The 12,122-nt window shown below is 32.8% G+C and overlaps 2 protein-coding genes across 5 annotated transcripts; one reads left to right on the top strand and one right to left on the bottom strand.

Annotated features, from left to right (window-relative positions):
- The first annotated feature begins 922 nt into the window (after window positions 1–922).
- LOC21403511 (transcription factor RAX2) lies at window positions 923–2,687 on the top strand. The gene is made up of 3 exons (XM_010113527.1): window positions 923–1,058; window positions 1,262–1,391; window positions 1,751–2,687. Exons 1-3 carry the CDS (start codon window positions 923–925, stop codon window positions 2,685–2,687), a joined length of 1,203 nt encoding a protein of 400 aa, XP_010111829.1.
- Window positions 2,688–6,923: 4,236 nt separating this feature from the next.
- On the bottom strand, window positions 6,924–11,830 carry LOC21403510 (lactoylglutathione lyase). Of its 4 annotated transcripts, XM_024175700.1 has the most exons (10): window positions 11,766–11,815; window positions 11,558–11,564; window positions 11,345–11,464; window positions 11,191–11,252; window positions 10,555–10,615; window positions 10,159–10,238; window positions 9,988–10,058; window positions 9,337–9,426; window positions 7,973–8,099; window positions 6,924–7,437 (listed from the first exon to the last, which is right to left on the bottom strand). In XM_024175700.1, the coding sequence occupies exons 3-9, from the start codon at window positions 11,435–11,437 to the stop codon at window positions 7,999–8,001; spliced, it is 558 nt and encodes a 185-aa protein (XP_024031468.1). In that variant the 5' UTR covers window positions 11,438–11,464; window positions 11,558–11,564; window positions 11,766–11,815; the 3' UTR covers window positions 6,924–7,437; window positions 7,973–7,998. The 4 variants fall into 4 exon arrangements, with proteins under 4 accessions (XP_024031468.1, XP_024031469.1, XP_010111828.1 ...); XM_024175701.1 differs by lacking the exon at window positions 11,558–11,564 and having other exon boundaries at window positions 11,766–11,830; XM_010113526.2 differs by lacking the exon at window positions 11,766–11,815 and having other exon boundaries at window positions 11,558–11,755.
- Window positions 11,831–12,122: the final 292 nt, after the last annotated feature.

The following is a 12,122-nucleotide window of genomic DNA, read 5'->3' as shown; positions in this document are numbered from 1 at the left end:
GACCTAATTATGAGCTACTAGCGTTTGATTTCAACTTGTAAAGTATACCAAAAAAAAAAAAAAAAAAAAAAAAAACCTTTGGAAGGAGTTATTAGAGTTTCCACGAAACATTTTTCTTTTTTGCATTTTCTTGCGGAGCTAGCTAGAGATCAATCATGAAAATTATGATTAATTATACTTGTCAAATGAGCAAAATCCCAAATTTATATAGAACTTGAAATAAGTATATTTTGTTCCCCAGTTTATTTAATTTTTTCTACTAGGTATTCATTTGCTGCATGAAGTCAAAAACATAAATTATCCTTAATTAGACGCATATATACCATGCGTGGTTTCATTTCAAAAATTTCAATTAGCTAAGGTCTATTCAACTCACGTTTATTTGGCCATTCTAATATATATATATATATATATATATATATATTTATAGGAGAAACGTCAAAATTCTGAGAACTATAGCTATCAATTTCAAATACCCCGATGGCTTTCTACTTAGCAAGACTTTTTTGAGAGAAGGAAAAGACAGAGAGTGTGAGGTTTATGTGGGCAAACCAAACACATTTGTATGAGTTGGAAAGTTCTATTGCCTTAACCAATAATAATATCTGAGTTAGAAATTTGTTGTACGATATTATTTGCCTATCCTTTTGACTTGTGTATCTCTGAACGAAAAGTAATAATATATATTATCTTTTTTTTTGTCACTCTTCCAAATACTTAATCCGTCTATATATATTATTATTAAGGGACAAGACACAACAGTCTATTCTCCACCAAAAAATTTATTTGCAAAGTGAAGACCTTTTGGTTCCTTTTAAGAAGTTGAGAGATATCCAAGGGATCATAAGAGTTCTTTCTTTCCGAGAGATAGAGAGAGAGAGAGAGAGAGAGAGAGAGAAAGGAGAGAGAGAGAGAGAGAGAGATGGGAAGAGCTCCTTGCTGTGACAAGGCAAATGTGAAGAAAGGGCCATGGTCACCAGAAGAAGACTCAAAGCTAAAGGAATACATTGAAAAATATGGAACCGGTGGAAATTGGATTGCTCTTCCACAAAAAGCCGGTAATAACAATGATGCTATAATATTTTATCTTTTTTGTGTCTCAATATTATATGCATACTCTCTCTCTCTCTCTCTCATATGTTATCCTTGTTTTTCCATGTGGTGGCCATGTTTGGCACTCTCTCTCTGGGTCTCATATGTTATCCTTGTTTCTCCATGTTGTGACCATGTTTGGTTTTTTGGTACTTTTTGGATTAACCAGGTCTTAAGAGGTGTGGGAAAAGCTGCAGGCTGAGATGGCTCAACTATCTTCGGCCAAACATTAAACACGGAGAGTTCTCAGACGAAGAAGACAGAATCATCTGTAGCTTGTTTGCCAACATTGGTAGCCGGTACTGTTTTTTCCCAAACATTTTAGTCTTCTTTTTTTTTGTTTTTTTGTTTTTGCTTTTTTTTTTTTTGGTTCTTGACCACAATTATTTGTAATAATTTCCTTTCAAACATCATGGAAGATTAACGCAGACCCAAAAGGAGTAAATACAATATTTTCTTTCCTTTTTTTTTTTTGCCATATATTGGACTTTCATCTAATTATTAGCTGCAAAGAAAAGGCCATTTTTGGATAAATCTTGTGCATGCATGCCAAGTTCTGGATCTAACATCAATACCCACTTAACAGCTGTTAGTGGAAACAAAGCTTACTTTTTGTCTTTAACTTTCTCGTGTGACTTTACATGTTAAACAACTACAGGTGGTCAATTATAGCTGCTCAGCTGCCAGGCAGGACTGACAACGATATCAAGAACTACTGGAACACCAAGCTGAAGAAGAAGCTCATGGGTTTTGTCAATCCTCCTGACAATTATAATTATAATCATAATTCTCAGAGAAAACTCCCACTAGTGCCATTTCCCAACAACGATAACATTATCATTTCCTCTACTCATGAGACCACTACTTCTTGTACCTCATCTTTCTCACTTTCTCAACCACTTCTCATGTCATCACTTTCCAAAAACCACCAATCCAATTACTCTGGTTATTACCTTACCCCAACAAGTACTACTAGATCAGCTTTCTCATCATCATCATCATCAGGATTAGATAGTCAAGTTTACTCAAATATGATTACGTCCATTAATTATTCGAACCCCAGCAGTAGTAGTACTGCTTCTGGTCTTTTCCAAACACAAGATCAATACAATTACTTGGATGGAAATTCTAGTTATATGCAGTGTTGTTATAACTATCCTTTGAAGGAGAATAATCTCCTCATGTTTGGAAGCGAAGGAAGCTGCAGTACTTCATCTGAGGGAAGCTGCAATTACCAGATCAAGCAAGAGGAGATGGGGAGAATTCATAGCCAGGATTATAATATGGGAAACCTTAGTTATGATCAGGACCATAATGCAATAAGCCAGAGATTGTTCATGCTCAACAGTGGAGGATCAGGCAATGGAGATCAATATGATCATAATTGTCTCAACCACTGGGGTCAGAAGTCAAATGGGTGTTTTGGAGAAACGACATTAGATGATCATCAGTACCATGTTCTTGAGGATCATGTGAAGCAGCTGATTAGTAGAAGTAGTACTACTAGTAACAACCAAGGTAACAATTATAATGGGTATAACAACTTCTTCAACATTGATGAAAACAAGACGCAAGAGAAGGTCATGTACTTTTAGTAGTATTTGTAGTAGTACTGGAGATAATGAATATATATATATATATATATATATTCTGTTGAGAATGTGACTGACTATAAGTAATATCAGAGAGATTTGATGGGGTAAGGGCCAAGGGGCATGGTCGTGTGGTGTGGGGGAAGAGAGATCAGAGCTAAAAAAAAACGAAAGAAAAGAAAAAGTAATTAGACTTTGATGAAGTTCATGGGGTTCTGTGTTTTGATGAAATGAAACATTTGTGATCTTTTTGTTTGACAGTACATAGTAAAGCTTCTTTTAATTTTGTGCATTTCTTTTCGGGACCTGTTGAGTGATGATGACGATGATGACGATGATGTTATATTGTTGTACGGCCTTTAACTGCAGCAACTAGAGATCATGAAAACTAGAGATTAATTGTCATGAAAACAAGAGATCATGAGAAAAGAAAAGGAAAATTATTAAAAAAGTGTTTATATATTATTAATTTCCATCCTTCCGAGAACAAGAATCTTATGTCCAAACAAAACAAACTAACGATGCACTGGTTTCTGTATTATATTCAATTATCTTTCTTTTCTCTAATTTATTATTCATATTATTTTAAACATTTTGGCAGTGATTTTGAGCAAACTAATTAAAGACTAAAGAGAATAGTGCCCGACACCTAGTGGAGAGCAAATGAGTAAAATCCTACCCCTAGTCTTCCATATAAAGAGGCCACACTGATTATTTCCTATATATATATATATATATATATATATATATATTGGTCTTTTGGAGGTGATTTGCACACATATACGCTTGGTCTGAGATTTTAATTAATTGATACTCAGAATCTTTACAGTAACCAAAGTTAGACATTAAGTTGAGAACTTGTTTATCCAAAACTTGAAAACAAAGGCTATGATGCTGGAAATTTTGGAGCTTTGTGAAGGCTCATGATTTAAAAGAAATAATAAAAGAAAATATTTTATTATTGATCGTGATCTCAGTCTACGAATGGAAAAATAAAATATTTGCTTGAACCCTAGAGGCCCATGAAGTGTGTTTGAAGCGAATATTTCTTTGTCTGACGATAATGATCAACAATATTGGACAAATTACAAAATTAATTAATTTATTTTTAATCAAATAGCCAATACCGCATGACCTTGTGAATATTATAAGCAGTAGTACTGAGTTAGTCTCAAGTTTTGAGTAAATAATAAATAGTTTATGAAAGAAACTACTGCTATAATTTTGTTCTTTAAATAACTCTCCTCTTTGTCAAGTGAAAACAACTAATGTTTAGAAGACTTCGTATATAACATAGAACAGATTGAAAACTTGATATATATGTAAGGAAGTTTACATTAAAGAAGAGGAAACATGTGCAATTTAAGTTAATTATTTGATATGCTCTTAAAGAATTGAATTTTTGGCTTATAATATATGTGTGAATTCTTAATGCCACGCTAAAAGCAAGTTATAATGTCGGGAAAGCTTAGAAAATCATTACTAATTAAAAAAGTTGTTGATAAGTGATAACCCTAGGCAAATAATAATAATAATAATAATAATAACAAAGAAATATCTTATGATCGTCAAAACATTTAATCAGAATTGTAGTATAAAGGTATATTAATTCCTTGTACTGAATTCTGATAAAGGTATATTATTTTCAACTACCACATGACAGGTAAAAAGAAAGCACCTTCAGAATAATAGGTAATTTATGTAACTGTGACATATTATCTTTGAAACCCAAAAAGTGATCTTAACTTTGTCTCAAACTCTCACCCGGCCATATGTATGGTTTTATAACCCTTGTTACGCTTGCTGCAATCACATTATAATCGTCCAAGTGTAAATGTGAAGACATGTATGGTTCAAAAGAAATATGAGATAATTAAAACGCGTTTAGTAAACAAAAGGAGACGTTTGTTTTCTATATTCGTTCATGATTCTGAATCATGATTTATAATTCTCTATAGTATTTTCTCTCATAAAAAATATACATAAAATAAAAATAATTTTAAATCATAATTCTAAATATATAAACCAAACGTCCTCTCTAATGTGTCTTTTTCTTCTCAATTCCAAGGTGTTTTTTTGAGCGGGAAAAGTATATAATATAAGTGTAATAAAGAGGTGTTCACAAAACAAGTACAGTTTGAGCAAGTTGAAGAAAAGAAAGGTCTGGGACTGGGTTTGAGTTGAGAAATCAGAAAAATGTGAGTGATACATTGGACGTATAATTATGAGGATGGAAGTAAAAGGAGATAGAAGCATTAACAGGTGTCAAAAGGAGGTGTTATTTGTGCCGTGGCTTAAACAGAAGAAAGGAATGGCCAAAGCCAAATATTTTATTGAAGTGACAGGGAATCCCCGTCGGGAATGACTCCCGGTTGCCTCCAAATTTTCATGATTCACTGCACACCCAACAATATCTCTGTCACCCCCTACGGCTATGCCTTTCTCTCATCTCCAAACTCTTCATCACTTATTACACACCTCTATTTTTTATTATTATTATTGTGTTTTAATTTTCTTGAGGGGAAGAAAAAAATTTAGAAACACCCAATAAATTTAAGGGAATATGATGATAGTATAGAACAATTATTGATTTCTTATCTTAAGGGGGAGAGAAAAAGAGTAAATTTAGTTGAGGTGCCAGCTATGTTATATTATCTATTAATAAATTAATGTCTCATTCATTTCATCGATTTGAATTTTCAGTTATAGATTTTTACAGTAAAAATCTCTCAAAAAATATCACATTTAATTTTTTTCTATTACAGTAAAAAACTCTAAAACAATATCACATTTCAACTTAAATTAAAAATTCGAATTCACAAAGTGAACTAACCTAAATTTTTCTTATAAGTGGGTTTTTATATGTATATATATTTTTTTACTAATCGAGTGGGTTTTTATATTGAAAACGCTGGAAAGCTCTTCTAGGAATGTCTTTTCTATAGAACTAAAGTCAAAAGCTGTGTGGAACCTATTGTCAGTCTGACTGAACAAATATTTAAACTCAGTTTTCTGAATTGTTTCTCTTTTTTTATTCTTTTATTTTTTAAAAATTATAATTGTTTAGATGATGATCTGTTGTCAACACACAAGAAAAAGACGGGTTAACTTGTAGATCGATTCTCGGCCTTTCATTTCATTTTATTATTATTTTTTCTAAATTTACATTGAATATTGGAATCCCTGGTAGTTTTTGTCAACTTGGGGAGAAAAACCAAATGCAAATTAATACTAATATCAGACCTCTTTCCAGATCTAATCTAATCTAATTCTAAGCTGAAAGCCGTCCAATTTGTTCAATTTGACCATTGTCTGTGACCCATTAATCAGCTCCTTAATATTAACAATTAACTTAAAACATACATAGACTTGACCTTAAATGTGTAATGTTGAATATTAACAGTACTCTTTCAGACATGATTTATTTATAATGGATTAGTTGTTTCTTCTTCAACTTTATTTCCATGGCTGCATTTGTCTACTTGAAAAATATCCTTACTTTTCTCCTATTTCTTTTTCTATGCTTTTTTTTCTTTTTTTTGGGAAAAAGGAAGAACTTCCTTGCTACACCACGCTTAAGAGTCTAAGACCTATAACTAAAGTCGAATATTCACTGTTTCCAGTTCAAGGCATGTTGATATCACCCCATCAACAAGCCCAAGACAGGTTAGGCTGGGAAATTGGTGGTTAATAGAAAAAGTTATACACTTCTGTAAATTGAAAATGACCCCTTTTATATTTATCTATGGATTAAAACCTTCATAATCACATGAGGTGAATCCCACTAAGTGAATAACACCTAACCTAGTGGGATCCACTATTTTGTTAGAAATGGACTGGATTAAAAGGACCAATCATCCGAAAATTAGGATTCATTTCATGTCACAAATATTCACTTATAGCATACCATATCTCAATAGATCCTCGTAATTTTTCTACCGCGTGTACATTTCCATAATGATGGTGTTTTTTTAAAATTAACCTTTGTTATTCAGCATCTTAGACTAGCCATCCCTCAGAAGGTATTGTTAAAAGATCATCAATTCCTAATGAAATGGGATGAATATCACTTTTGAAATGAAGGGGTTGTTTGGTTGGAGGATTCGTACCCCGATTCGAATCATAGTTCATGATTCGCTACAGTATTTTCTCTCACAAAAAATACACGTAAATCGAAAATGGTTCTAATCTCATGATTCTAATCCATAAACTAAACGTCTCCGAAATGATATAGTTTTATAAAATGAAAATGAGGCATTCTATTTATCCCATGGGTTAAAACCTCACTGCTCACATGAGATATGGATTCACATTTGTTAAGAGACAGAATTTTTTACAAAGAAATGAATCCTCAAGAGAGACCCAAGGCAGGCCTACGTTTCCCAAGCGAGTGTTGTTTGTTCCCTGTCTTTCCTTAAACCAGTTAGCAATAACCATAATCAGATCACATTTGAAGCGTCAGAGAAGATAGCCCACCAAGTTTCTATTTAAGAAACATGCACGGTCCAAGTGAAGAAAAGTTGACAAAAGATTTTCTGTGAATATAAAATCTAAGGTTACTTGCTCAAGCTCACAAAACAGTCATCTCAATAGGCAATAGGCTACTAGTAGTAGTAGTAGTGGTGGTGGTGCATTGAAGTAAAAAGTGTCAAAACACAATCCAAAGCCCTCAGATCAGTGTCTGCTGCGTATCAGCAACAGATGAAGCATGATACATATTTGTTTTTACGAGTGCCATATCCTATTCCCTGCACTAAATACAAAATGTACGTTCAGTACCAAAACAACGACAAGGATTGAACTTTAAAGTCTTAAATTAAAGCTCAAACATGTATGTGATAACTTTATATTCAGTATTAACCGCCTATTAAATGATTTCGATGTTTTGCACCCGCTTTATCATTGCTTTTGCTTCTAGGCCATATAAAACAGGAAGTAAAACTTGTGAGTTTTTAGTGTTTAGAATCACGTTTTTAAAAGAGCTTAATGAAATGAAACTACATTTGAATATTCTGTATTAAACATGTTATAATAAAGTCTTTAAAGTCTTAATTAAACTCTAGTACAAATTTCAAAGTTTCATTACAAGAGAGATTTTTTGATAAGCCATACAATGTAGTTCTGAGTGTAAGCTCTTTTGAAAAGTTATCCAAACACTTCGAAAAGTAGCTTTTGGATCCCGAAAGCCAAAAGTAACTTCCAGGAAGCAATGTGAAATGGGCTTAATGCTTGCTAAGCAACTACGATAAGAATTATTAAGCAGAAAAGAATAAAAAATAAAAACTTACTAGAAGATTTGGTGGGAATAGATGACTTAAGAAGCACTAGCAGTGATTTGTCCAATAGTTTTAAGATCAAAAATCTCAATCCAGTAGCCATCAGGATCCTTGATAAATGCTATTCCTTTCAATTTCCCTGAATCAAAAACATGTAATTGACACAAAGAAAAACGACAACAAAGAGAAACAACCTTACCCTTTTTTTCGTGGAAAGAAACCTCACCAAACGACAAAGAACAAGGACAAAAAGAAAACGACAAAATAGAATGATCGCTAAAGCAATGAACACAACAAGAAAAAATAATAGACGGTTTCCAGCATTAAAAAAAAAAAAAAAAAAAGACGGCAACAAAAGATACGAGAATAGATTAGGGGCTAGATATTTGAAAAAGATGAAACAAAGATGAAAAATACACAAAATCATAAATGACAATAAGCTAAAAGCGACAACAAAGCCAACGACACCTAAAGTATTAAACGGTAATAAAACAAGAAGCATATGATATGATTTACACTGAGATAGAGAGAAAGGGCCTGTTTGGCCTCTGCAGCAGGTCAGGGAGTTTGAAAAAGGTGTTTGAAAAAACCCGCTTTTATCTAGCAGCTTCTAAAAACTGCTACCCCACAGCAGAATTTGAGAAGCAAATTAAGGTTACTTTTTCACAACAACTTCTATTGTCATTGTCTAAATTTACTAAAATGACCCTAATAATAAATCTTAATTCCCAAAACAACTCATTTTATTTCTTCCAAATCAAATTAAAGAGTATATTTTATTTTAAATGTTTATTTGAAAATTAAAAATCTTTAATAAAAATCTTATATTATATTTTAATAATATATTTATATTATAATGTTACAAGTTTGAAAAATAATTTACCTTTAGTACTTTATGTTATTTAATTTTTTTTATAAATATATAATTTATCTCGAATAAAACCAATTTATTTTTTAGAGATATCTTAATTAATAAAATGAAAATTAATTTTTTTTAGTATTTTGGTGTATAAATATTATAAATATTGACTATAAAAATAAAAATAAAACTAATTATTATAAGTATGTGTTTTAAAGTATGCCTATTTTAATCATTAGACATCTTCATAGTAATTTTATAATAGTTTACCAAACACCTAAATTTCTACTTATGGTATTCATAGCAACTTTGAAAAAAATTTACCAAACAACTACATTTTTGTAGTCACAGCAACTTCTAACTAAGAGCACAGTAACGACAGAAATTTTCAACAGCACACCAATGCCAAACTGGCCCAAAGAGAGAGAGAAGAAGAATAAGAAGAAGAAGGAATGATGTTCAAGGAACAGCTTATGATGCTTAATTAGTCTCACAAACTGAAAAAGATAAGACTCACCATCGTCTGGCTTTTTTACAAATTCCACCCCTAGCCGTTCAAACCTCTCACATGCCTTGTATGTGTCATCAACGGTGATGCCAATATGTCCTGAATGAAACATACCAGTAAAACACCATATTTAATCCAAAGGGCATTAGAGGAAGGTCTAAGTCTAGGTTACGTGGACCTCTAATGCACTCTAATATGTCATCTAAACAGTAAGCTTGTAACATACTGCTAAAATACACTCAAAATACTAGGAAATACCCATAACTAAACAACTTCAGTAAAGCACCTGATTTGTTGCACAGATCCGGACATGGTGGTGGCATCACGAAAGTATATCAAATAATTTTGAGACATCAATGTGACTGTAAGACCCACTATACTTAACCAAATAAGGGCATTCTCTTTGCATTCTTGCTTATCCATTAAAGAAACATTGCTTAAAGACGTCTAGGTAAAAACTTTTCAAGTATTTAGTTATTCTATGTATAAAATTCATGTACCGGGGTGAATTTGAAGGTTTCAGAATTCACTTGATCAGTGGCCCAGATTTCATACGTGTAAACAATGTGTACTATGTATGTGTTTGTGTTTCTACTGCTTTACGTACGTACTAGGACAAAACCACACATGCATGAAATAACCACTAATGTTTAGACTTACCGAAGCCACGAGGATCGGAATTCCCATTGTGGTATCCTTTGAATTCTGGATCGCTTTCAGTACCCCAATTACTGCCACAAGCATTAGACCCTGAAGCGTTATTAAAAAGACCCAGAACCTCAAACTACAAGCTTAAAAGCAAACTAAAATTTTGAACATTACAAGTCTTACTGTGTTAACTCAATAGTAGCCTTCTGACCAAAGGTCCAAACTGTTCTATCAACAGCATTAGCTGGAGCTGATGCAGGGTCCTGCAACAGATAAAATTTAGATCTCATAAATCTAAGGAACCAAAAGAAAAACAACCTTCTAGAAACTTAAAACCAAAAGTTGAAAAACAAACATTACATTAATAAGAGGCTTAATACAACATAAATGACATTGCAGATAGGGCAGGATAGAAAACTCCACATACAGTTAAGAGGCTTAATACAACATAAATTATATTGCAGACAGGGCAAGATAGAAAACTTGACACAATTGACCTAATATTGAACCGTTCAAATCACTTAGGCACTGAAAAAAAAAAAAATTTAAGTTGTAAAAAATTGGTGTTACAGGATTTACCTCATAGCCCAAAAAGTACAAACTAAACTTCATTTCCGGAAAGTCCAGCCTCTTTAGTAACCTGAAATTTCCAAAAATCATCAGCAATTCAACAACAAATAGAAGAAAATGAAAAAAAAAAAAAAAAAAAAAGAAAAAAAAACAACTGAAAGAACACGATTTGTCCAACTGTTCTTTTTCTCTTTTGCAGGCAAGCTGTTCTTCTTAAATTAACTTATAAGTTCTAATCAGTAAAGCCAACCTAGTGAAATGACCAATTATAAAAAAGTGAAGAGGTTCAATGCAGTATATAAAAATTAGTTAATACAATTGAATTTACAAATTATAGGTTCAATGCAGTATATAAAAATTAGTCAATACAATTGAATTTACAAATTATGTTACAAAATGGAAGGCGAAATGTGAGTCAATGTTTCATTTTGTCTAAACCCTGTAAAGATGCAGTTCTTCTTACGCACCAAGAAATTCCTCACCCATTAACCCGAAAGCAAATTCTCATTCAAAATAGAGATTACAGTCCCATACAAAACTAATCAACCAATAACCAATTAATTCCAAGACCAAATCAATAGGGATGGAGTTCCAATTGCAAGACACATTGCAGAAGGAAAATAGATAGAAAGACATAAAACTTACGACATGCCCAGAACACGAGAATAGAAGTCAAGACTGACTTTCGGATCTTTAATTCGAAACATCTGAAATCGAAATTAACATGATAAAATAAATAAATTTTAGATAAAAGAAACTATGTTATGAAAAAAAAAAAAAAAAACCCAAATTGGCTGACTGTTTGTTGCATGAAGTAACCCTTGGTGGCTTCATCTGGAGTAGTGTGGAGTCCTGGGTTATTGGCCGGCAATTCTTTGGGTTCGGAGGCCATTGAGAAGACTCGGAATCGATTCAAAACCTGAAAAGCCAAGCAAAAGCACGAAAACCCAGATGAGAAAACCCGTCGAGAACGAACTGAATTGGGAATTCGAAGAATGATTCCTGGATAGACCTTTGGGCTTGAGTTTGCGTCGAGGAATGGGAGAGAAGGAAAAGAAGAAGAAAATGATGATGATTTTGAGGCGAAGCGGAGAAGGGAGAGGCGTGAAAAAGTGGTTGTGATTGAAGAGTAAGCCATGGAAATCGAATGCAAATTAGAGGATTTGTTTAATGAGAACAGATGAAGAGAAGAACGTGAATGGGTATTAAAAAGTGATTACCTTTCAGTGATGACTATCCAAAGAAGGGAAGCTCGGGGAATGGGTGATCTTCTTTCTGGTGAAACTCTTGTCATTTGTGATTTTAGGCGTTGTATATAACTCAAATGACAATGCTGTCCTCACGCGCTTTTTGCTATTTCAGTTCCTACTCTAGACTTTTGGTTAATCTTACTGGTGCCCTCGAACTTTATATTCATTTTCAGTTTGTTTAAATTTGAAAAAATCTCGTTTTACTCTCTGTTTTTTCAGTTTGCCCCCTACTAAAATCAGACGAAAAAAGAATTCGGCATTTCAACTAATAAAATGGTTCGAAAGTAGAGAAAATGACGGGCAGCCTTGTAAAAACTTTATTTATAT

The sequence above is a fragment of the Morus notabilis genome, unplaced genomic scaffold, assembly GCF_000414095.1.
Source record: "Morus notabilis unplaced genomic scaffold, ASM41409v2 Scaffold888, whole genome shotgun sequence".
Classification (NCBI taxonomy): Eukaryota; Viridiplantae; Streptophyta; class Magnoliopsida; order Rosales; family Moraceae; genus Morus; species Morus notabilis.
The sequence above is the reverse complement of the archived record's forward strand: the minus strand, read 5'-3'. Positions and strand labels throughout refer to the sequence as shown.

What these genes read in the sequence shown, in the direction of transcription:
- LOC21403511 (XM_010113527.1), top strand. Translation starts at nt 923, where the DNA reads ATGGGAAGAGCTCCTTGCTGTGACAAGGCAAATGTGAAGAAAGGGCCA. An exon ending in TGCTCTTCCACAAAAAGCCG is followed by an intron (nt 1,059 to 1,261) that starts GTAATAACAATG and finishes TGGATTAACCAG; the next exon opens with GTCTTAAGAGGTGTGGGAAA. An exon ending in TTTGCCAACATTGGTAGCCG is followed by an intron (nt 1,392 to 1,750) that starts GTACTGTTTTTT and finishes AAACAACTACAG; the next exon opens with GTGGTCAATTATAGCTGCTC.
- LOC21403510 (XM_010113526.2), bottom strand. Translation starts at nt 11,683, where the DNA reads ATGGCTTACTCTTCAATCACAACCACTTTTTCACGCCTCTCCCTTCTC. An exon ending in GTTACTTCATGCAACAAACA is followed by an intron (nt 11,253 to 11,344) that starts GTCAGCCAATTT and finishes TTTCGATTTCAG; the next exon opens with ATGTTTCGAATTAAAGATCC. An exon ending in TTCCGATCCTCGTGGCTTCG is followed by an intron (nt 9,427 to 9,987) that starts GTAAGTCTAAAC and finishes TGTTTCATTCAG; the next exon opens with GACATATTGGCATCACCGTT.